The sequence below is a fragment of the Bos indicus genome, chromosome 6 (genome assembly GCF_029378745.1).
Source record: "Bos indicus isolate NIAB-ARS_2022 breed Sahiwal x Tharparkar chromosome 6, NIAB-ARS_B.indTharparkar_mat_pri_1.0, whole genome shotgun sequence".
NCBI lineage: Eukaryota > Metazoa > Chordata > Mammalia > Artiodactyla > Bovidae > Bos > Bos indicus.
In genome coordinates this window covers 13,956,007-13,982,534 of record NC_091765.1, presented here as the reverse complement: position 1 = coordinate 13,982,534, position 26,528 = coordinate 13,956,007, and the positions used below count along the sequence as shown (strand labels likewise).

Sequence of the window (26,528 nt, the reverse complement as noted above, 5' to 3'; positions counted from 1 at the left end):
ATCTGATCAACCAATGCGGGAGGAATCCTATGTGAGCCATTGACAAGCTCGGCATTTGCCCATCGCCGCTGCATGTTGCACGGTCCACCCAAGCGCCTTCAGTGCATCTGCACGCGGTCTGAGCATAGAACCTGTCCCTCGGCAGCTGGTTCCTGAGCAGCTCTAGCTCACGGTCGGGCTGCCACTGCCACTGATGTCTCCTGCGTGGGCTCACAGAGAAAGGCATTAGCACAGGGTCACTTAAGGCGATGGGGTAACAGGCGGACTCGAAAGTTAACACTGTGGGTTTCATTCTTTTCCCTCCTCCTCTCAACCCCATCGTTTTCCCTCAGAAGTTGTCCCAGTCAGCATGGGTGGCTAGCCTTAGAGGCTCTAACCCCCGAAGACAGAGAAGGAACTGAAATCCAAATACATAGATATTTTAAAAACATATTTCAGGGGCATCTTTTATTTCAGTGCACCCCACTGGACAACCCATGTTCTGGCATGACCTGTAGGGAAAGAGTGATATGAGGAGGAAAAAAAATTACTTGTAACAAACAGATTTTCCTCATCACCATGAAGAAAAGTTAAAAGTACTTAAAGCTATTTAGTGCCAAAATATAGTGAAATTCCATGAATCCAAAAAATCACATTTCTTTTGTCATTTAACTACTCCTCTGACTCCTGAGCTTGACACTCATAGACAGAGTGTCCAAACAATTTATCAGAATTGAAATACTTTTGAGAGTGAAAAGGCTCTGTTAACAAGCATGCTATGACTACATGCTGCTGCTGCCGCTAAGTCGCTTCAGTCGTGTCTGACTCTGTGCGACCCCATAGACGGCAGCCCACCAGGCTCCTCTGTCCCTGGGATTTTCCAGGCAAGAATACTAGAGTGGGTTGCCATTTCCTTCTCCACTATGACTACACAGGACTGTCCTAAGCAAACAGAACTGGGTAGTCATCCTATCCAGCTCGTGACTACTTAGAAATATCATTTAAGAAATTTTCTCTACATGTACATTGAAAACATTTTCAGACATTGAAAGTACGTCAGTGGTGGTAAGAAGAGATTGTGAAATCAGGTTGGTCTCCAACCTCCTGTTTTTGCTTTCATGAGAGGAGCGCCATTGCACAGAGGAGGCTCAATAGTTCTGGGTTACTGAATGGGCCAGGCGGGGACAGTGGTTTCACTGTGATATTTGTAAGTCATGCTTAGTAGCCAGTCCAGATCAGTCATTCACTGATGTAGCCCATGAATTATCCCCTCAATGCAAGCAGTCCCTCTCCATCGGGAGGCTTCCTTACATTTGCCCAGTTGGTGGCAAGGACACCAAAAGGCATCATGAGCCAAGGCAGAATTAGGTTTTCTCCCTTCTCTTCTTTTTTCTTTTTCTTTTTATTCTCTCTCACACCTCTTTTGTCTTATTTAGCGTATCTCATGTAAACATAAGACTAACCTTTCTTTTAACCACCATGGTGGGATTTACAAACATGGTAAGACATGATGCCTGTCTTCAGGAGACTCCCAATCCACAGTCCAGTGAAAGGACAGATGTGGTAGAGAGCAGTGAGGCGGATGCTGAAAGGAGTGTGCCCCTGCGGGCTTGAGAATGCTCCTGAGGAGCATCTCAACTCCACTGGGAGATCATGGCAGGGCTGATGAGAAGAGCTTGCTCATTAGGCAGCCGAGGCAGGACAATGCCTAATATGAAGGCAGGATATACAGAAGCATTAAAGAATTTTACGCAGAGCAATATCCTAGTCCATCTTGTTTTTGGAAAAATGGGACTCAACAATGTGGAAGATCAAATGGATAGGAGGAGATGGAAGACAATGAATCAGGCAAGAATTACTGATGATTAAAAGAAAGAAATCGATTTTAGGATCCACAGAATGTGATAACCAATTAGACTCAGGGAGGAAGAGCAAAAAGTCTAGACTGACGTCTGGGTTTCAGACTTGGGTGGCTCAGTGAATGGTAGTAGCATTCATCAACAGAGAATAGAAAGGGAAATACAATTTTTAGGAAAAAGGTAATGAATTCAGTGTTAGATAGGCTGAGTCTGAGGTATCTGCAAGACAAGCACTTAAAGATGTATAGCTGGCAGTCGTGTATACAGGCCCATGATCCCTTATTCACAACCCTGGTGGTTACACGTGCTTCAGAATTCAGAGTTTTTTCAAATGTTAGAAAAGGTAGTATGGTGCATATACCATCTGTTATACTAACACTGCAGTAGAAGCTAGGAGCAGCACCAGCAAACATTAAAATTTTCAGGGCAAAACGGTAATTAATCTCATCATAGCAAGATTACAAATAATCTCAAGTCAATTCAAGTCTGGTTTGGGGCCAAAGTTTTTTAAAAAAAATCTAGTTTCCAGAGCTTTCTAGGTTTCCCAAGTTTGGATAAGAGATTATTGACTTATATTTTTAATGAAATTTGATGTCTATTAAGAGATTAAATATATCTCCTAAAGTGATATTATTTCATAATAAATTGATGTGGGATTGTCTATATTCAGACATAGTCCACGGTGAGAGTCTGAGGCAAGGTGAGGTCTTACAGGAGTAAAAAAGAGATTGATTTGCTGCATTACCCAGCCACAAGCCCCAAATGCCATTCCATCTCAGGCCCTTTCTCATTTTACAGGAAAAATAATATTTCCTTCATTCCTTTCTCTGATTCTTCATGCAGAGACAGTCACTGAAGTGCTTTACTTCCTGCTAAAACCTTTCTTAATGCCTGACTACCCCAATTTACCTGTAGGGCAAAGTAGACCAGAGCCACCCCCTGACAGATAGCTTTTTGCTATTATTCTTTGAGTCAGAACACCAGGTTAGGCCAGCCAGTGAGAAGTAGGAAAAAAAAAAATTGTGCCACTGAGGTGCTTCATCATAACATAGGTAACTCAACAACCTTTTCTTCAACTGCAATTTCCTTACCTGAACTCTGACCTTTTCAGCCTCACTCCCCAGCGAGTTAAGAACCTTGATCCAGGAGGCAAAGGAAATGAAATGGCCCTTCGTGCCTGAAAAGTGGCAATACAAACAAGCTGTGGGCCCAGAGGACAAAACAAACCTGCAGGATGTGATTGGCGCCAGCTTGCAGCAGTTACTGGTAGGAAGACCCACACCACCTGCTCCTTGACACCCCCAAGTGAGGCATTTAGCCTCTAAATGGTCTAATAGATTAAATTTCTTTGAAGCATAAGACAGCCCCTACCCTTATGGTCAGCTCTGCCAAATTGACTAATGTTGGGGGGGGGGGGTAGCTTTTCAAAGAGCTCCGTTTGCCCATAAGACCTTCTGTTGGAAACGCAAATCAAGTAAAAGTGGAAAAGTGTGGTCAGTGGGCCAATGAGAACCTGTCATGCTGAAATATCTGCATGTTCTTGGTGGGCTGGAAGCAGTAGTTTTGGTTTGTTGTTGTTTTTTTAAATTTTTTTTGTGTGTGTGTGTGCCTTTTGGTTTTTATTTATTTATTTATTTTAAATTTTATTTTATTTTTAAACTTTACAATATTGTATTGGTTTTGCCAAATATCGAAATGAATCCACCACAGGTATACATGTGTTCCCCATCCTGAACCCTCCTCCCTCCTCCCTCCCCATACCATCCCTCTGGGTCATCCCAGTGCACCAGCCCCAAGCATCCAGTATCGTGCATCGAACCTGGACTGGTGACTTGTTTCATATATGATATTATACGTATTTCAATGCCATTCTCCCAAATCATCCCACCCTCTCCCTCTCCCACAGAGTCCAAAAGACTGTTCTATACATCACTGTCTCTTTTGCTGTCTTGTATACAGGGTTATTGTTACCATCTTTCTAAATTCCATATATATGCGTTAGTATACTGTATTGGTGTTTTTCTTTCTGGCTTACTTCACTCTGTATAATAGGCTCCAGTTTCATCCACCTCATTAGAACTGATTCAAATGTATTCTTTTTAATGGCTGAGTAATACTCCATTGTGTATATGTACCACAGCTTTCTTATCCATTCATCTGCTGATGGACATCTAGGTTGCTTCCATGTCCTGGCTATTATAAACAGTGCTGCGATGAACATTGGGGTACACGCAGTAGTTTTGATTCCACCATGCTTCATTAGCATTTTTATTTTGAAATGCTACTTTCTAAGAGTTGGGTAACTTAAAAAAATAAACTCACCACTATTTCATCCATATGACTTGGTGTCTAAGCTGTTGAAGCCTGGCATGTCCCTTCCTGAGTCCTGCCTGAAATCCTGTTCTCTCCCTTATCTCGTCATGATTCACACTGTTCGGGAAGTATCGTCAGAGTCATTGGCATTATTATTCCTTAGCTCACTTAATGGAAATGAGTCCATTGGGTACCTCTACCCCAGAAAGGAGAGACCCTCAAGAATAACACATGAATTCAGATTGGAGCCCAGATTTTAGGCTTAGGTTCTGGGGATGCTTCTGTAAGTGCCAATTTGCTTTTTGATAGTGTTCCCCCCTCCCACATTCTCTTAGATGATTATCAAAGAAGGGACTCTGTTAGTTTTTTTTTTTTTTTTTTACATAAAATACAGACATTTGTATGGGACCAAGCATTACAAGCAACGATAATCTCTTAAAATATTTATTTTATTGGTTTACATGGGAATGTGTTTGGGGGTCATCCCAAAATAAATATATAAATAGACATTATCTTTGTCTATCAAAACAAAAATCCAGAAAAGATCCCCCTGATCTATGCACACATAACAGCATTGTTGGAGACCTCATAGAAACAGTAACCTCCTCATCAACATTTCCCACTCTCCAAAAAATCAGACTGAAGTTAAACAGACTGAGGACCACAGGCAAAGGAAAGTGAATACTTTGAACAAATCTGGTGGCGAGCCAGGGTTTTTAAATAAGTGTGCTTGTTATTAGTGGAGAAGTGGAATGGAAAACAATTATAGTGTATATATAATTTGGGGTTTATAGAATGCTTGTATGTGCATGATCTTACTTAATTTTCAAAATAGCCCTCCAGTGATCATTACCATTATCATACCCATTTTGCAGATGACAAAGTTAAGGTACAGGGAGATTAATTTTCTCATGGGAGCAGATCAGTGAGTGGTGGAGCTGTGACTCAGCTCCTTCCTCTGTCCTATTCCAATTCTCCCTCTAGAAGCCCCAAGGGATGAACTTGAGAGCCCAGGTGGAAGCCCTGAAACTCGTTTACTCTAACGCAAGCTGTAGGCTGTCGGGTAGAACTTTCTGCAATGATGGAAATGTTCTATATTTCTGTTGCCCAGTACGCTAGGCCCTGCCCTCATGTGACTCTTGAGCACCCGAAATGTGGCTAGAATGACTGAAGAACTGAGTTTTTAGTTTTATTTCATTTTTAAAATGAACTACATACACATTTCCATGTGGCTAGGGCTACTATTCAGAGAAGGCGATGGCACTCCACTCCAGTGCTCTTGCCTGGAAAATCCCATGGATGGAGAAGCCTAACAGGCTGCAGTCCATGGGGTTGCTAAGAGTCGGACACGACTGAGCGACTTCACTTTCACTTTTCACTTTCATGCATTGGAGGAGGAAATGGCAACCCATCCAGTGTTCTTGCCTGGTGAATCCCAGGGACAGGGGAGCCTGGTGGGCTGCCGTCTATGGGGTCGCACAGAGTCGGACACAACTGAAGTGACTTAGCAGCAGCAGCAGCAGGGCTACTATTTAATTAGATGTGCTCAGTCTCTCAGTCGTGGCCAACTCTGTGTGACCCCATGGACTGTAGCCCACCAGGTTCCTCTGTCCATGGAATTCTCCAGGCAAGAATACTGCAGTGAGTTGCCATTTCCTTCTGCACTAATTGGAGAGTGCAGCTCTAAAGCAGTGGGGCTTAAAGTTAGACTTCCAAACAACAGCACTTAGTATCACCCAAAAACTGGCTCAGATTCTTGGGCTGTATACTGCTAAGTCACTTCAGTCGTGTCAGGCTCTGTGCGACCCCATAGACGGCAGCCCACCAGGCTCCCCTGTCCCTGGGATTCTCCAGGCAAGAACATTGGAGTGGGTTGCCATTTCCTTCTCCAATGCAGGAAAGTGAAAAGTGAAAGTGAAGTCGCTCAGTCGTGTCCGACTCTTCACAACCCCACAGATTGCAGCCCACCAGGCTCCTCTGCCCATGGGATTTTCCAGGCAAAAGTACTGGAGTGGGGTGCCATTGCCTTCTCCAATACTAGTCTTACCAAATCAAAAACTCTGGGGGCGAGGGTTTAGCAATCAACATTGACAAGCCCTTCAGATGATTCTGATGCATGTTTGAGTTTGAGAATGACTGTTGAAAAGAGAACAGGATGGCAATTGATTGGGCAGCTCAAATAAGTCCATTAGGCTGCTTTAGCCCATAATGTGTTTAAACTGGCAGCTTTTTGAACTCTGAGCATCATTTTCCTTAGCTTACCCAGGAAGCTATAAATTAAAGACACAGAGCCTGAACAAAAATGCGAGAGGAGAAGAGCTTTGAAAGCCCTGTGTGCTTCAGCCAGTGAACCATATATAAGAACCATATATAGAACCATAGATAGAACCATAGATAGAACCATATATAAGCTCTATAAATGGTTCCAGGGAGGGTGAGAGCATGGGAGCTTCACAGGGGAAGAGAAACCCCTGCTTCGACCTTTGAGGCTTAGAAAGTTCCTCGGAATTTCCAGCATGGGCCGAGATGCAGCACATCTCTGTAACCAGGGTTTTACTCCCTTCATTCCACCCACACTTACTAGATCACCCTAGGTGCATTCAAAGCTGGTAGTGACATTGGCCAAAAAACTGAAAATGGCGTTTTAAAGTCTTGCTGCATTTGGGGGTTAATGTGAGTTGAGAGACAAACTGCTTATAGTTGTAAGGCTGTTTCAGGAGTCCAGTCATTGTTCCTTCTACTTTCCCTCTATATATTGCACAGATATCACAATTGGGGGAGCACAAAGGCACAGACGAAGAATTGATGCTTTTGAACTGATATTGGAGAAGACTCCTGAGAGTCCCTTGGACTGCAAGGAGATCCAACCAGTCCATTTTGAAGGAGATCAGACCTGGGTGTTCTTTGGAGGGAATAATGCTAAAGCTGAAGCTCCAGTACTTTGGCCACATCCTGCGAAGAGTTGACTCATTGGAAAAGACTCTGATGCTGGGAGGGATTGGGGGCAGGAGGAGAAGGGGACGACAGAGGATGAGATAGCTGGATGGCATCACCGACTCGATGGACATGAATTTGAGTGAACTCCAGGAGTTGGTGATGGACAGGGAGGCCTGACGTGCTGTGATTCATGGGGTCGCAAAGAGTTGGACACAACTGGGCAACCGAACTGAAAGGCACAGAGAATTTAAGAAGTTTATGCCCTGCTCACAAGGTCACTCAGGGGCAGCTCTAGGAATCAGCCCATTAGGCTCGTTTAGCTCATAATGTGTTTAACCTGGGAGCTTTTTGAATGCTGAGCATCATTTTCTTTAGCTTACCCAGCAAGCTATAAATTAAGCAACCACACCTCCCAAAGAGCCTTGAGATGCTTTCTTATTGTGTCAGGCCCCGAGTGCACAATTGCTAAACCACTCTGTTTTGTAAATATGGAGAACTGTAGTGCTATCTTAGCTTGTCAAAAGTATCTCAAGGAAATACCATGATTTGTTTTTGTCCCGTTATCCACTGGTTTCAATATCACATTTTACCAAGGCTGGATGGCCACATTATTATAATAATCAATTAATTGTGAGATTTTATTCTTACATTAAAAAATAAAGGTTGCTGAGGTTTTATTCAGTTATTTGTTCTTATAGATATTTTTTCATAAATCTGAATTCCCATGATACTTTTATACCTTGAAACGAATCCTTCTCATAAAAAATTTTCCTTCCATTTAAAAAATTAGCATTACATTTGGAGTGTAAACACTGTCTTTAATTCCATAGATAACAGAGCAAAGTTACGTGAAACTGTGCTGAGTGCCTGAGTTGGTAAAACAAAGGGTCATTTCTAATGTTCCTCACTTAGGCTTAACTTAATTAGCAAAAATCATGTGTTTTGTGCTCTGCTTTCTGCTCTCCACAGCCTCCTCTGTTTCCTCCCTCGCCTAATTTCCCATCCCCCCATCTTTTCTCCTTTGGTGTGTGGCCACAGACAGAAATTTATGGCAGGGGCCAACCTCCTTTACACTCCACACAAAGCTTGCTGACTTGAGAGAGTCTGTCCTCTCTCTCCCAGAAAAAACACCTGCAGTATGCTCCCCGAGAAACCTGGAGAGATGGGAGATTAATGTGGCTGTGATAGCCAGGCAGTGTTTTTGGTATTATGCCCTCTCCCCAGGTAGATGGGTCTTTTCCGAGATGATACCAATTATTTATTGCTGAAACATCTGTTGATAACTGCAGCTGCCCTTGTGAGACAAAGCATATCACAGGGTCACGGGCTATAGGGATGTAAAATCTTACCTCATGCTAGTTTTAGACTATTCAGCAACACCCTCGAGTCCATGGGTTACCGTCCTCTGTAGTGTCTCATCGTGCCATAGAAAATACTTTGTAAACATTGCCCTGCCCTGCCCTATAAGCTTTGAAGTGTTATTTCATCTTCATCGGTAATTTATATTCCAGTGCCATTGTACGGTGGGAAAAAGAGGGGGAACCTTTTTTGTTTTCTATCTAATTGTATATCGCCTGACACTTTGACCTGTATTATTAGTATTAGTCAGAAAAAGGATTTTCTCCCTCTCTTATTTAAAAATAAAATTTCAAGGGAAAGTAAGCGCTCCTTCAGCTCCTTTCACTCAAAACAATGTTTACACTCTGAGAGGGAAAGATGAAAAGCACAAGCAATTTTTTTCAAGTGTCCGAGAAGGGCATTTCAGTTTTTGAAAGAGAACAGTAAGGCCCTTATAAATATCATTCAGAAAAACCTTTGATGGATTTTTCAAAAAGTATTGAAAGCTTTTAGCGTTAGCTTATGTTTAGCTTGGTTTGGATGGACACAGTAGAATTCTAACTAGTAAAACTGTCCTTGCTTGTGAGATGCCAGAACACGAAGGCACTGGCCTCCATGTGATTGCCAACTTGTGTGATTTCTTCAGTAACTTGTACACTCCTGAAAAGTACAATTTCTACCTAATTTAGAGAAGATATGAAAAGAAAACTTCTGAAAGGGAGATTAAGGGCATGTTTGGATTTGCATGTCAGTGGCAGTTGGGAAAAGATGAGGTTGCCAGGCCAAGACTTGTTTCGTAGACCACGGTTTTGAGCATTCCCTGCAAATTTGGGGGTCCTAATGCTGGGAGGGACTGGTCTCTCCCCAGCTCTACTTCTGTGGGGGAGGAAACCTGAATTTAGCGTGACACCTTTGTAGGAAGACACACTACAGTCTTCACAGGCTGGCTGATTACAAGGGGATGAAGCAGGCTCAGAATGAGGATTTTTTTTCCATTTCCTTTTCAACTTTACAATCATAAAAATGGGTAATCTGATAACTTTTATCCAGCAGACATTTTTGGAAATATCTGTGCTACCTTGCAGTAATTTTAAGAGAGATAAAAAAATGATTACTGATTTTCTTGTGCTAATTAGGTTGAAAAATGTTTGTGAATGGAGTTTGATAAATTTAGCTTTCAGAATATTTTTTAATAAGTCTCTTTAGATATTCTGGGTGCCTTTAAGTTGACATTTTAGATTTTGAAGTACTTAAAATATTAAATGGTCCAGAATTAAAACATGAATAAATGTAAGTATTGCTCATTACAAGATTGCAGGGAAATATTTTTTAAAGTCTAATTACTTTACAATATTGTGTTGGTTTTGTCATAAATTGACATGAATCTGCCACTGTAAAGTAATTAGCCTCCAATTAAAATAAATAAATTTATATTAAAAAAAAATTCTAGTGTGAGTAACCTGGGAGTAGAAAGGTGAAAAGGAGCCTTTAGCAAAAGATAACTAAAGTATGAATTTATTAGAAAATGAAATGTCAAGTCAAAGAAAGATATGCAGGGTATGAAGACTAGGTAAGTGGGTGAGATGCTTTCCATGGGAACAATAAAATTTCTTCCATGAATTTAAAAGGTTAAAAGATTGTCTTAAAAATCATTTTAAAAGCATTTATTTCAGATAACAGTTTTCATAGTAATAATAGAGAATTTAACACCCATAATAGATACATTTGGGATTATGATTTGTTCAGCAACTGATTTTTCTCCAGTGAGGTTTTCATCTTTAACTATGGCCTTGGGACTTTAATAACTGAAATATTCTTCATGAGGATGCAAAAAGCAAAGTGAATATAAACTGTATATTTGTTCATTCATTCAGTAAAACTTTACTGAGTGTTAACACACGCCAGGCATTGATATAGATCACCCAGAGTAATGTAAGAGAAATAGAAGACCTAATTCATGTTCTGGAAAAACTGCAAGAATGAAGAGATAGGGCAACACTTTGTCAAAAGTCTGCTTATTGGAATGGTCCCTTCCATTTATTGAACACTAAATGTGTGGCAGGTACTCAACACATGTTCTTCTAATCCCTACAAACTTGGCCATACAACCTGCCCTACCTGTGAAAGGTAGATTGTAAGTGATGACGTATCTCAGTCCCAAGCAGTATAAGCCATTGTGTAGTTCAGCAGTTGGAAGCTTTCCTTTGCTTCATAAACAGGAGAAGGGCTACTCCCTCAGGCTGGATCCTGGAACGGGGCAGAAGCAGAGCCTCAGAGTTGGAACCAAACTGCACCCAAATGTGAAATACGGACAACCACCAAAAACTTTATTATTATAGGCCCTGAAATCTGGGGGTTATTATAGTTTTCCCAAGTGTTATGGGTTGATGTATTCCCCATCAAAATACTTTGAAGTTCTAACTCTCAGTGCTTCAGAAAGTGACTTTGTTTGAAAACAGGGCCATTCAGTTCAGTTCAGTTAGTTGAATCGCTCAGTCGTGTCCGACTCTTTGCGATCCTATGCACTGCCGCATGCTGGGCTTCCCTGTCCATCACCAACTCCTGGAGCCTACTGAAACCCATGTCCATTGCGTCAGTGATGCCATCCAAACATCTCATCCTTTGTTGTCCCCTTCTTTCCATGCATTCAATCTTTCCCAGCATCAGGGTCTTTTCAAATGAGTCGGTTCTTCACATCAGGTGGCCAAAGTATTGGAGTTTCAGCTTCAGCATTAATCCTTCCAATGAATATTCAGGACTGATTTTCTTTAGGATGGATTGATTGGCTCTCCTTGCAGTCCAAGGGACTTTCAAGAGTCTTCCCCAACACCACAGTTCAAAAGCATCAATTCTTCAGCACTCAGCTTTCTTTATAGTCAACTCTCACATCCATACATGACTACTGGAAAAACCATAGCTTTGACTAGATGGGCCTTTGTCAGCAATGTCTCTGCTTTTTAATATGCTGTCTAGGTTGGTCATAGCTTTTCTTCCAAGGAGAAAGCATCTTTTAATTTCATGGCTGCAGTCACCATCTGCAGTGATTTTGGAGCCCCCAAAAATAAAGTCTCTCACTGTTCCCATTACAGATGTAGTTTGTTCAGATAAGGTCATACTGGAGTAGGATGAGCCCTTAATTCAATCTGACTGGTGTCCTTATTGGAAGACAGCCATGTGACGACACAAAGATGCAGAGAGAATGCCCTGTGATGGCAGAGGCAGAAGTTGAGGTTATGCAGCTACAGGCCAAGGAATACCAGGGATTTCTGGCAACACCAGAAGCTAAGAGAAAGGTATGGAACTTTAGCAGAGCATGACCCTACTGACATTGATTTCAGACCGCTAACCTCCAAAACTTTGAAATAGCACATCTCTATGTTATAAGCCACTCCATTGGTGGTACTTTGTTATGTCAGCCACAGGAAACTAACACACCAAGCGAAAGTTGGCTTATGCACATGTAGAATATGAGGAAACAAGAAAGCTCTCAAATGGCTTCAAGAGTCTTAGCATGTCATCTTATATCCCTACAGGAAGAAAGGCGAAATAAACCACAGTCAAGAACAGAAATTATTCCAAAGAATATTTCAACAAAAATAGTTTCTACAAGAAAAAAAAAATGTAGGTTCTAGTATCTACTGTATTATATCATCCCTAAACATGACTGGAGAAAGTAGATTGGAGAAAACATATCACAATACATCAGCCCGCTAAATATCTCTATTTGCATGTTCCAGACAGCTCCACTCCAATAGGTCAAAACCTGAACTCCTCATCTCCCGGCTCCTTCTCCCTCCACCAATCACATTTTATCCTCCTCCAGTGGCCACATGTAATTAAATGTTACCATGAGCCACCCAGTAACCCAAATCAAGACTTAGGAATCATCTTTAACTCTATCTTCACCCTCAACTCTCATATCTCACTGGTTATCACAGCCTCCTGATTTCCCCTTGAGTATCTCACAAATGCACCTTCTTCAACCCTACTGCAGCTATTCTGGTTCAGACGCTGTCATCTCTTTCCCAGATCATATCCAACTCCTCTCCCTATCTAGTCATGTCTCCTGTATCATAAGGATAGTAAGGTTATGCTGCGGGAAAACAATCCAAATAACTCCAAAACCTTAGGGGTTTAAAGTAAATAAAGACTTGTTCCTTGTTCTTCCTTTGTGTCCATCTGAAGGGACATTGGGGGAAGCTCAGTCTTATGTCACTCTTCCTCAGGGACTCAGCTGCATGGAATGCCTATCATTTAAAATAGTGCTGATTGCTATGGCAGGAGGAAGAAGAAATTGTGACTTGCATAGTGGCTCTTAAATATTTTCATACAGAAGTGGCCATTGGTCAAGATAAGCCATGTAGTCACACCTCACTTCAAGGAGCCAGGGAAACACAATTGTACCATGTGCCCAGGAAGAGGAAACCCAGAAATAGATGGGTGGATAGTCCCCATTATTGCCATGGCTCCACAAGTTTTCTCTGCACTGTAACCAAAGCCATCTTTCTAATATAGCAATCTGACATTTTTTCTTGCTTAAATCTTTGGCGTGAGCTTGGGGGAATCTCAGTTAATTTAGAAATAATAAATAAGTAACATGTATACTTTACAAAAACACCTAAAACTAATCCTGAACAATAAAATCTAAATAAGTTTGAATGAATGTTTTTATTACAGTGGTGGATTACAAGTTAATTTTTTTTATATTTCTTTAATTCCATAATAGACATCTTTTACTGTTATTTAAAAAAAAAAAAAAGGAAGATGATTGAGAGAAAGAGAAAACCATCTGTTGTCCAGTTGTCCTTAAATCTAAATAGGATCAAATATTAAAAAACCTAAGTAAGGACAGTAAAGTAATGGTGCATCACTTCTCTAAAAGCAAATACAAATACTGAACTTAGATTCTAATGGAAAAGCTAACATCATTAATTAAATGACATCGACCATGCATCTTTCCACTAATAAGGTGAGGATTCAAAATGCAGTGCTCTTGTTACTGAATCTTTCCTTTTCCCATTTGATGGCCTGCTATAAGCTAAGTTCTCCTGTTAAGTTTTTGGAGATCATTTTAGCACATTTGCGTGCATACACGTACAGACACCTATGGAATATACATATGTATCTATATAATTGATATTCATGAGTACAAGTTATTTCTTTAGTGAATGATAGAATACCAAAACTGGAGGGAAACTTTGTTGTTCAGTCATGTCCAACTCTCTGCAACCCCATGAACTGTGGCACGCCAGGGTTCCTTTCCTTCACTGTCTCCCATAGTATACTCAAACTCATGTCCATTGAGTCAGTGATGCCATCCAATGATCTCATCCTCTGTAGCCCCCTTCTCCTGCCCTTAATCTTTCCCAGAATCAGGATATTTTCCGTGAGTCGGTTCTTCACATCAGGTGGCCAAAGTATTGGAGCTTCAGCTTCAGCATCAGTCCTTCCAGTGAATTTTCAGGGTAGATTTCCTTTTGGATTGACTGGTTTGATCTCCTTGCTGTCCAAGGCACTCTCAAGAGTCTTCTTCAGCACCCGTTTGTAAGCATCAATTCTTTGGCATTCAGTCTTCTTTATGGTCCAGCTCTCACATCCATACTTGACTACTGGAAAATCCATAGCTTTGACTATATAGACTTTGGTTGGCAAAGTGATGTTTCTGCTTTTTAATACACTGTCTAGGTTTGTCATAGCTTTTCTTCCAGGGAGGGAAATTTAAAGGTCATCTATTTCAAGCCCATCATTTGATAGATGGGGAAATGAAACCCAGAGAGAGTAAGAAGTGACTTGCTGTAAGTTACACCACCTGTTAGTGGGAGCAGCAGGACCCAACACCCAGGTTTCTGAGCCTGAACCTGGCATGTCTTCCCTGAGTCTACACAATTCCATCCTTCACACACGGCTGTTATGGGGCCAGGGCAGCCTTTCCCAGGTGCATTCCTATTGTCTCAGCTGCCCTGTAACCTGCCCTCTTCCCTCTCTGTCAATGTGATTTCACTTTTTTACTTAGTGCAGAATTAAGACAGAAATCTTATAATTTTCAGTAATCAACATTTAAAACTTTAGTTTCTTCTGCTGAACATTATAGTTCTTCTTTTGAAAAGGAGCCAGACAAAAGGTTCGGGTCCTTCAAAAATGAATTTCATTTAATATGTAAAATTTAGGCACCAAGAGAATGAAACCTTCAGAGGATAAATATTAGTCCCAAGGCCTATGCGAATTCAGACTTTAAGATAGAATATGATTAAAATCACCAAGGATTTAAACCCGGCTCTAAAACTGTGCCAAAAAACTACCCCTTTTAATACAGTACTTTCAAGTTTCAATGGAAGATAAATTAAAATGGTGACTTGTCCTTAGAAGTCTACCAATGAAACTTTGGTTGCCACAGAATCAGGCATGCAAGTTATCCCTTTGATGAGGACTAACCCTATGGCATGGATTTCATGTCTCCTCATAATGAGGCCCAAAAGCTGAGCCAAGTCTTGGTGGAGTTGATCAAACTAAGACAAGTGGGCAGAGCAATCCAGTTAAAAATGCAGAAAATGAGCAGATTGAAGTGCTGGGCAGAGAGAAGAAAGTGATGACCTTCAGAAAATGATCAGTCCTAGGGATGTGCTTATTCTGTCCTGCCAGCAAGAAAGAATAACCTCACCTCCTACATTTTATGTTAAGTAAATTAAGGAGGTTGAATAATATTATCTCTAAATATATATCAGATCAGATCAGTCACTCAGTCGTGTCCGACTCTTTGCGACCCCATGAATCGCAGCACGCCAGGCCTCCCTGTCCATCACCAACTCCCAGAGTTCACTGAGACTCACGCCCATCGAGTCAGTGATGCCATCCAGCCATCTCCACATATCTGATGCTGTTGATATTAGTTGAACCACAGTATTTTGTTGTATATCAACAAGCACCAAATACTGACAACTTCATGTGATTCTGCATGATATGCTTTTAACAACATATTAATTTGATGACAACCCTGCAAATAGAACTGATGATGTCCATTTTGCTGATGAGACAGTTGGCTCAGAGAGCTTGAGAGATGTTCCCAATCCACACTGCAAAGTGCGGTTAAGCTGGGATGTGACCCGAAGCCTCCCCTCTGTGCCACCCCCCTCGGCCTGCCACCATCCCTTCATGATGTAGAATCACTTGCCTTGCTTATTAAACCAACTTGCCCCAGAGGGCAGAAACCAAAACATTTTAAGCTCAACAAATTCAAAGATATTTGGAATTACTTCTTTCTTTTTTCGGATGTATTTGTATAGAACAAAAGAAAAATCTTTCACTTTCTCATTGATTAATTCATTCTGAATCAGTTGTCTTTAATTTTTTTTACTGATGATCAGTAAAAATTTTGAGCAGGCACTCTAATACACATTTGTTTGTTTAATAAAGTATATGCATGTGCTATACATTCCTATGTTATATACTTCTATAGGATAGAAATTTAAGAAAAACAAAACAAATATTAAATGAATATTTTAAAATAATTTTTTTAAACTGAATTATTGGCACAAGAACCTTTCTGTTTGTATTAAAATTATAATTAAATATCATTATTTTTTTTTAACTCAGCTTAGCACTGCCCACTGAAGATATAGCTAACACAGTTTATTTCAGTACTTAGTTCTAATGACTGTAATAGTTGAAAAAATTATGTCTCAAAGGTGTGTTGATCCAAATAAAAGAGGTAGGCTGTGATTGCTAATTCACGCTATTCATATTTCAATCATCCAGCAATTACGAAAAATCATTTGTTGAAATTCAGCTAGCAAATTTCCACTTTCCTTAATGTCAATGGTGTGCTTCTGCAAGGTAATCAGAAAACGTTATGTTTTAACAAAGGATATCGAAACTTATTCAGATTCTTCATTTGGAAGATTTTTAAACAGGTTGAAAGTTTCCCGTTTGTGTGAGTGTTTTTAATATAGATACTTTCTTTTAAAATCACAATGCTGAAAACACTTCCAGTATCATTATATGAAAAATATTTTCAGAATACCTGTTGGATAACATACTGTTGTCAGCTACTTGTCATCACAGAAAGGCTAGTAAATTTGGAGCACTTGTCTGTTTCCATTAACAATAATCACACCTCAGATAAAATTTATTGGCTGTGATACTACCAAAGTGGGCTTCCCAGGTGGTTCAGTGGTAAAGAATCCACCTGCCAATACAGGAGCACAGAAGACATAGATTCAGTCCCCGGGTTGGGAAGATCCGCTGGAGGAAGAAATGGCAACCCACTCCAGTATCCTTGCCTGGAGAACCCCATGGACAGAGGAGCCTGGTGGGCTACAGTCCACGGGGTGGCAAAGAGTCGGACACGACTGAGCACACACACACACTGCCGAAACACAAAACTAGCACTTGTCTGTTTATAAAGCTACGATGTCCAAACTCTTTACATTTGACTATTGTTTAAAGAACTTTGCTTTGAGCTTTTTGCAGTCTTCCCCCCTCTTATTATGAATTATTCTGAAGTGTCTTTGATTTGTGATAATATAAACTGTGAATCTATTTAACCAGGTATAACTGCAATATCGAAGAAGGCAATGGCACCCCACTCCAGTACTCTTGCCTGGAAAATCCCATGGGCGGAGGAGCTGGTGGGCTGCAGTACATGAGGTCGATAAGAGTCGGACACGACTAAGCAACTTCACTTTCACTTTTCACTTTCACGCACTGGAGAAGGAAATGGCAACCCACTCCAGTGTTCTTGCCTGGAGAATCGCAGGGACGGGGGATCCTGGTGGGCTGCCGTCTCTGGGGTTGCATAGAGTCGGACACGACTGAAGCGACTTAGCAGCAGCAGCAGCTGCAATATAATAAACTGAAAACAGTTCAGTGGGTGCATCCTCATCATCAGCCCCTCCAAGATGAGGAATTCCTCTGTGCAGTTTGTCATGAGTCACCATTTGACACACAGGCAAAGGAAGGGGCTAGGGCCTACCTACTTTTTAAAATGTTATAGTAAAGCTTTCTTTCTTTCTCATTGGTAAACTTTGGTGGAAACTTTTTAAATTTTCATTATATTTTGAGATATGAGGGACTGATTCCACATACCTACCATCAGTCCACTCTCAAAATAATGTTACTCATTGAGTATCAGTTACTAAGTGCAAGGCACTTTACATATATATTTTTTTAATTTTCTCAGTAATCTCTGTGGTTTTACTATCCCTATTCTATACACAACAGAATGAAATTTAAAAAATTAAGTAGCTTACTTAGTTTGGACAATGAGATCCAAAGCAAATACTGCCTCAGCTCAATCCAAGCCCTGTATTTTTCACTTTCCCACAGTATCTCCCCCTAGTAACTGATCTGACTCTCTTCCTCCTGAGAGTAGTCTCAAACGGACTCTTTTTCCATACGTATGTACAATCCATCACATTTTAAAAGTATTACCAACCCAGTTCTGGAACTTTTTATATTTCTTCACTGTGTAAATACTGAAAACAATGTATGTTTCTTTCATGGTTACTGAAAACCTTCTATCATGTTAGGCATGACTTATTCCCACTGGCGCTGTATATGAAATTGAAACCTCTGCGCCTCTGGAGTCTTTGTCAAGTAGAATGTTAAAGGGGCATAGGAGTCAGACCTCTAACGTTCTCTCTCAGTAAGTCTCACATTTTATGATTTGAACACAGGACTACAGCAGCTTCTCGTCATCCTTTGTGTAAGGCCAAATCTTTGCTTAATGTGCTTAAAATGCACATAACTTAGACTTGCTTATGATTTTAGTGACTTATGGTTGAGATTCTAAATACTGCTCAAGGGACAGACTGAATCAGGATTACCTGTGCATCTGTGTATCTGTGTGGGAATGTGCATTAGCTGGGGAGGGAGAGAAAGAATGAGGAAAAGTTTAGCTTCTAAAATTTTTTTTCACAAGGTCTACTATCCAGAGATTCTGACTTAGTGAATAACCATTCATACTTTGAGAATAACTTCCTAGTAGTGAGATTTTTTTAATGAGGTTTTATTGTAGCAAGGCTAACCCTTACTGTTAAAAAATTTATTTCTGCTTTGCTTATATAAATGTGATTCTCTTGGATAATAAGGTTCTAAAGTGACAAATCAGTCTATTTGTTTCTCTAATCGTGCATAGCTCTTAAAATTGCAACAGGCACAATTAAGCTCTCAAACCTTTCAATGATAATTATTACTTTAAGAACAAATGAAAAGTCCTAGGGACAATGAGGTCCAAACAGTTCTTTTTTTACTCTGCATCTGCCACTATTCTAGAATGTGGTTTTGATAACAATGACAATGACAGTCTTGATGAAATTAAGGTCATAGAGATAGGGATTAAGGAGCCTGACTTGGGCTGGACTACCTGGGGGGAGAGGTCTGACAGAATGTGGTCCACTGGAGAAGGGTATGGCAAACCACTTCAGTATTCTTGTCTTGAGAACCCCGTGAACATTATGAAAAGGCAAAATGATAGGACACTGAAAGAGGAACTCCCCAGGTCAGTAGGTGCCCAATATGCTACAGGAGATCAGTGGAGAAATAACTCCAGAAAGAATGAAGGGATGGAGCCAAAGCAAGAACAATACCCAGTTGTGGATGTGACTGGTGACAGAAGCAAGGTCCGATACTGTAAAGAGCAATATTGTACAGGAACCTGGAATGTTAGGTCCATGAATCAAGGCAAATTAGAAGTGGTCAAACAGGAGATGGCAAGAGTGAACGTTGACATTCTAGGAATCAGGGAACTAAAATGGACTGGAATGGGTGAATTTAACTCAGATGACCATTATATCTACTACCGAGAGCAGGAATCCCTTAGAAGAAATGGAGTAGCCATCATGGTCAACAAAAGAGTCTGAAATGCAGTATTGGATGCAATCTCAAAAACGACAGAATGATCTCTGTTCGTTTCCAAGGCAAACCATTCAATATCACGGTGATCCAAGCCTATGCCCCAACCAGTAACTCTGAAGAAGCTGAAGTTGAACGGTTCTATGAAGACCTACAAGACCTTTTAGAACTAACACCCAAAAAAGATGTCCTTTTCATTATAGGGGACTGGAATGCAAAAGTAGGAAGTCAAGAAACACCTGAAGTAACAGGCAAATTTGGCCTTGGAATACGGAATGAAGCAGGGCAAAGACTAATAAAGTTTTGCCAAGAAAATGCACTGGTCATAACAAACACCCTCTTCCAACAACACAAGAGAAGACTCTACACACGGACATCACCAGATGGTCAACAACTAAATCAGATTGATTATATTCTTTGCAGCCAAAGATGGAGAAGCTCTATACAGTCAGCAAAAACAAGACCGGGAGGTGACTGTGGCTCAGATCATGAACTCCTTATTGCCAAATTCAGACTGAAATTGAAGAAAGTAGGGAAAACCACTAGACCATTCAGGTATGACCTAAATCAAATCCCTTATGATTATACAGTGGAAGTGAGAAGTAGATTTAAGGGACTAGATCTGATAGATAGAGTACCTGATGAACTATGGACGGAGGTTCATGACATTGTACAGGAGACAGGGGTCAAGACCATCCCCATGGAAAAGAAGTGCAAAAAAGCAAAATGGCTGTCTGAGGAGGCCTTACAAATAGCTGTGAAAAGAAGAAAAGCAAAAAGCAAAGGAGAAAAGGAAAGATATTCCCATCTGAATGCAAAGTTCCAAAGAATAGCAAGGAGAGATAAGAAAGCCTTCCTCAGGGATCAATGCAAAGAAATAGAGAAAAACAACAGAATGGTAAAGACTAGAGATCTCTTCAAGAAAATTAGAGATACTAAGGGAACATTATTTGCAAAGATGGGCTCAATAAAGGACAGAAATGGTATGGACCTAACAGAAGCAGAAGATACTAAGAAGAGGCGGCAAGAATACACAGAAGAACTGTACAAAAAAGATCTTCATGACCCAGATAATCACGATGGTGTGATCACTCACCTAGAGCCAGACATTCTGGAATGTGAAGTCAAGTGGGGCTTAGAAAGCATCACTATGAACAAGGCTAGTAGAGGTGATGGAATTCCAGTTGAGCTATTTCAAATCCTGAAAGATGATGCTGTGACAGTGCTGCACTCAATATGCCAGCAAGTTTGGAAAACTCAGCAGTGGCCACACGACTGGAAAAGGTCAGTTTTCATTCCAATCCCAAAGAAAGGCAATGCCAAAGAATGCTCAAACTACCACACAATTGCAGTCATCTCACATGCTAGTAAAGTAATGCTCAAAATTCTCCAAGCCAGGTTTCAGCAATACGTGAAGCATGAACTTCCAGATGTTCAAGTTGGTTTTAGAAAAGGCATAGGAACCAGAGATCAAATTGCCAACATCTGCTGGATCATCAAAAAAGCAAGAGGGTTCCAGAAAAAGATCTAGTTCTGCTTTATTGACTATGCCAAAACCTTTGACTGTGTGGATCACAACAAACTGTGGAAAATTCTAAAAGAGATTACAATACCAGACCACCTGACCTGCCTCTTGAGAAATCTGTATGCAGGTCAGGAAGCAACAGTTAGAACCGGACATGGAACAACAGACTGGTTCCAAAGAGGAAAAGGAGTATGTCAATGCTATATATTGTCACCCTGCTTATTTAACTTATATCCAGAGTACATCATGAGAAACACTGGGCTGGAAGAAGCACAAGCTGGAATCAAGATTTCCGGGAGAAATATCAATAACCTCAGATATGCAGATGACACCACCCTTATGGCAGAAAGCGAAGAGGAACTAAAAAGCGTCTTGATGAAAGTGAAAGAGGAGAGTGAAAAAGTTGGCTCAAAGCTCAACATCAGAAAATGAAGATCATGGCATCTGGTCCCATCACTTCATGGGAAATAGATGGGGAAACAGTGAAAACAGTGTCAGACTTTATTTGGGGGGGGGGGGAGCTCCAAAATCACTGCAGATGGGGATTGCAGCCATGAAATTAAAAGCCACTTACTCCTTGGAAGGAACGTTATGACCAACCCTAGACAGCATATTGAAAAGCAGAGACATTACTTTGCCCACAAAGGTCCATTTAGTCAAAGCTATGGTTTTTCCAGTGGTCATGTATGGATGTGAGAGTTGGACTGTGAAGAAAGCTGAGCACCGAAGAATTGATGCTTTTGAACTGTGGTGTTGGAGAAGACTCCTGAGAGTCCCCTGGACTGCAAGGAGATCCAACCAGTCCATTCTAAAGGAGGTCAGTCCTGGGTGTTCATTGGAAGGACTGATGGTGAGGCTGAAACTCCAATACTTTGGCCACCTCATGCGAAAAGTTGACTCATTGAAAAAGACTCTGATGCTGGGAGGGATTGGGGGCAGGAGGAGAAGGGGACATCAGAGGATGAGATGGCTGGATGGCATCACTGACTCGATGGACATGAGTCTGAGTGAACTCTGGGAGTTGGTGATGGACAGGGAGGCAGGCGTGCTGCAATTCACGGGGTCGCAAAGAGTCGGACACGACTGAGCGACTGAACTGAACTGAACTGAACTTGGGTTGGAATCCTAGTGCTGCCTCCTTAGCTTTGTCATCTTGGGCACCTTACCTAAACACTTGGCTCCCATTTTCTACCTCTACAATGGTGTAACTACCTACTTTATAGGTTGTTTAGAGGATTCAGTGAATGTATAACATGGAATGCTTAGAACAGTTCCTGTTGTTCAGTTGCTGAGTCATGTCCGGCTCTTTGCAATCACATGGACTGCAGCATGCCAGGCTTCCCTGTCCTTCCCCAACTCTTAGAGCTTGCTCAAACTTATATCCATCGAGTCAGTGATGCCATCCAACCATCTCATCCTCTGTTGTCCCCTTTTCCTCTTGCCTTCAATCTTTCTCAGCATCAGGGTCTTTTCAAATGAGTCAGCTCTTCGCATCAGGTGGCCAAAGTACTGGAGCTTCAGCTTCAGCATTGTTGCAGGAAGGGGGACCCCTTCCAGGGCCCGAGAGTGGCCTCTTGTTTAACACTTGGAAATGAGTTGTTTGAGGAGACACACATGCTGATAAAGCAAGAGACTTTTTAGAAAGAGCACCCAGACAAAGAACAGCAGGATAAGGGGAGGCAAATTTATAATAATGGCTTGAATTAAAGTGGTTGCTCTAGAGGAAGTGAAGAGTGGTCAGAGCTTGTGCATATTTTAAAGGTGGGAACCGACTGTATAGCTGAGCTGTATAGTTCAGCTCAGTACTCTGTGATGACCTAGAGGAGTGCGATGAGGGGGTGGGAGAAAGGCTCAAGAGGGAAGGGATGTATATATATATTTATAGTTGATTCATGTTGTGTCAGCAGAAACTAACACAACATTGAAAAGCAATCATGCTCTAACTTTTTAATTAATTAACTTATTTTTTGCCTGTGCTGGACTTTCTCTGCTGCAGATGGGGGTTCCTTTGTAGTTACGGCATGCAAGATTCTCATCGTGGTGGCTTCTCGTGTTGCTGAGCGTGGGCTCTAGGGTTCACGGGCTTCAGTAGTTGCGGTTCCCAGGCTCCAGAGCACAGGTGCAATAGTTGTGGCTTAGTTGCTCCGCAGCATGTGGGATCTTCCCACCAGGGATCAAACCTGTGTCCCCTGCACTGACAGGCAGATTCTTAACCACTGAGCCACCAGGGAAGCCCTATATGCCATTTTTTTTTAATAAATTTTTTTTAAATGTGTAGCCAATATCATTTGCAGATGGATTCAATGTAGAGGATGAGAGAAGAAGAGCCACCAACAGAGTGAAAACTCTAAAGTTTTGTCCTCAGCAAATGAATGAATGAGTTGTCATTAATGAAATGAAGAAGCAAGTACAGAAGAGAAATTAAAGTGTTCTGTTTTAAACATATTAGGTTTGAGATATGTAACTGACATCCACATCAGGCTATTTATTGTGTAAGCAATTTTGTATACCTCACAGCACTGCAGGAAAGAGACTCAGAAGAGTTTTTTTTTTTTTCTTTTTTAACTTAAATTTATTTATTTTTAATTGGAGGATAATTGCTTAACAGTAAGACAGTATTTTAGTTTGGAGTTATCAACACGAGTCATATTTGAGGCCAGGGGCCGTCTAAATGAGTGTGTGGTAAAGAACGGAAGCAGTCTTAGGACTGACTCCTTGGGCCGTCAACATTCAGAGGCTGGAAAAGGATGTGCCAGCAAAGTAGAGTGAGCAGTCAATGAAGGAGAAAGAAATCCAGGAGAGTGTGAAATGCCAGAAGTCACATGAATAAAAAAGGAGGGATTGATCGTCACAGCCAAATGCTTCTAGGAGTTTGAATAAGATGAGGATTAATAAATGATCATTGGATTTGGAGGTTGTTCGCAACCTTTAAAAGAATGGGTTCAGTGGAGTGTTGGGGATGAAAGCTATAGATTTAAGAAAAAGTGGGAGGTGAGAAAGCATGACAGTGAGTTTAGACAACTCTTTTGAGATGGACTGTAAGGAGGGACAGAGAAATGGGACAGGGGCTAGAAGGAGAATGCTGGGGACTGGCCATTTGTATGTACCCTCACCTCCCACATTCATAGGTTGAAATCCTACCCTTCAAGGTGATGGCTTTGGAGGAGGTGCTTTGGCGAAGTGATTAGGCCTTGAGGACAGAGTCCTCATGAATGGGATTACTGCCCTTAAAAAGAGGTTCCAGAGAGACACAGAGAAAAGATGCCACCTGTAAACCAGGAAGAAGGCCCTCACCCAACATCAGATCTGCTGATTCCTTAATCCTGGACTTCCCAATCCCCAGGACTATGAGAAATAAGCTTCTATTGCTTATAAAATACCCAGTTTATGACATTATTGTTACATCATCCTGAAAGGACTAAGAGATATATGGTTAAGGAAGGACTTTTTAAGGTGGAAGATACAATGTTTGTGTGCTGATGAGAATGATCCAGCAGAGATGAGGAAATGAATGATGCAGAAGTGAAAGGAAGTGTTTACAGGCATCATGTCCTAGAGTAAAGCAGGCGGGATAGATTTGAGTATAGAGTGGCAACTGGTCTTAAACATGCCAGTAGGAGTAGGGAGGACACATGAGTTATAAGAGGGTTGGCAGATTTGGGAAAGAGAATAAGGAAGCTCTCACCTCACTGACTATTATCCTAGTGAATTCAGAAGCCAGGTCATCAGTTGAGTAGAGGAGGATAAAGGGGCTGTGGCAGTTTTAGAGGAGAGCAAAGGTGTAAAAGGTGCTGAGGGCAAGCTTCAGGTTATGGTCATAAGTTTAAAGTGTTACAGTTGTGTGTTTTTCTCCAGCCACATTCATCTGCTTGGGTAGAAGCCCAGGTTAGGCAGAGAATTAGATAGAATTTGAAAGTACTAAGTGACAATAAATAACATTCATCTTCTCCTGTGTTCAGAACCTACGGAAAGACAGATGTAAAAGAGCAACCTTTATTATTCTAAAACAGGAGAACGTAGCTTTAGGTTTTTGGGCAAGTAGTTGAAAAATTCTTCACGCATCTTAGCTGCTGCCAGGCCCCTTCCCTTTTCGTAGAACAGGGAGGAAAGAAGAAGGTCTGAGCCTGCTATGCCACTCCCATCAGGAAACTCACTACATTCCCATCAGGGAGGAAGGAGTGAAGGGTGAGGAAAGAGGCTAAAGGTCAGGGACAGGTGGTTTCAAAGCTGGAAGCATTGGAATCACGTGGGGATCGTTGGTATCACCTGGGCATTGTAAGGCAAAACTGATGCCTGGGCACACGTCCAGAGATTCTGATTTAACAGGCCAAGGGTGCCATCTGGGCATCTAGATTTTTTAAAAGCCTCCTTCAGTTCAGTTCAGTTCAGTTGCTTAGTCGTGTCCGACTCTTTGTGACCCCATGAATTGCAGCACGCCAGGCCTCCCTGTCCATCACCAACTCCCGGAGTTCACTCAAACTCATGTTCATCGAGTCGGTGATGCCATCCAGCTATCTCATCCTCTGTCGTCCCCTTCTCCTCCTGCCCCCAATTCCTCCCAGCATCAGAGTCTTTTCCAATGAGTTAGGTTATTCTAACATGAGGCCAACATTTTCCCTTAACAGTAAACATGGTTAGAATTGCCAGACAAATATGGCGGAAGTAGAAAGTGGCAGAGGAGTCAAGAATGCTTATTAAAAGGCTGTTATGTTGATGCACCGTGGAATTTAAACAGGCAAGTGAGGACATGAGGGACTGATGGCATAGCCAAACAAACAAATAAAACAGTAGGGTTAGCAGACAGTGTGAATATCCCCAAAGTGTTGCAGAATCACTGAAGTTGGGCTATCCAGGAAGAAAGCTGGGAGAATAGCAGATAAATCAGAAAATCAAATGGCAAATTCTGGCCATGAGAGTGACTAAAGTTGAGTGTACAGCAAGCTCACTGGAGATAAGGAGGCAAGAGAGACAGGGTAAATCATCTGCGCTGGGTAAATGATCAATATGGATGCTGAAATCACCAAGAATGATGACGAGAGTCATTGTGGCCATAGCAACCTGGAATCCAGAAGACAGGTGCAGGTCTCAGGTCCATGGGACTTCACCAGGTGAAGCCATGAGCTTCACCAGGATCCTGGTGGATCTATTTTGATATTGCTTTTTCTTTCAACAGACAACCCAGTTCCATTCACAGTAGATGTGTGAGAGGGAGGGTAAGAAAGCAGGGATAGATAATCCAAAATATTATCTTCAGGTATTGGGATCAAGAAAAAGGTTATATCAATAACTATTTTCTGAAAGTGCTTGAATCTGCGTGTTCCACTGGTAGAATGAAGGAAAGATTGATGAAATATTAATAAGCCCTGAGCATAAACTGTAGGAAAGTTCAGGTTCTCTCCCCTCCTCCTCCTCCTCACGGTTCAGTGGGTGGACAAACGTGGAGCATTTGGGCTTGGTCTTCCCTTGACCTTGAGGAGTCCAGTTGGATCGGTTGACTCTTACTCTGCTTTATTGTTGACACATAACTATGTAGGCGTCAATCACTTTTCATTTGTTTATTCTGCTAATTCCTCACCTCAGGACATTTCCCCCTCTCCCTTTCCGCTGCCTTTTCCTATCTCCCAATTTGCCATGCAGCAATAATTTCCCTTTACACTGCGCCTGCCAATTGCAATGCCAGATGGCTTTGGTTCTGAGTCCCCTCACCCAGCCCCCCTTGAGAACAGCTG

General features: G+C 41.5%; 1 protein-coding gene across 10 annotated transcripts in view; it reads left to right on the top strand.

Moving 5' to 3' along the window:
- Nucleotides 1-26,528, top strand: part of ALPK1 (alpha kinase 1) — a 123,935-nt gene that overhangs the window by 60,712 nt on the left and 36,695 nt on the right. For 9 of the 10 annotated variants that reach the window (XR_011567064.1, XM_070791060.1, XM_070791055.1 and 6 more), the window contains one exon: nt 2,950-3,104. The exons of the other annotated variant lie outside the window; for it this stretch is intronic. Coding sequence is in view for 8 of the 9 variants with exons in the window: in XM_070791060.1 (XP_070647161.1) it covers nt 2,950-3,104 (155 nt within the window). In the remaining variant the exon portion in view is untranslated. The remainder of the gene's footprint in view (nt 1-2,949; nt 3,105-26,528) is intronic. 10 annotated transcript variants of the gene reach the window in all.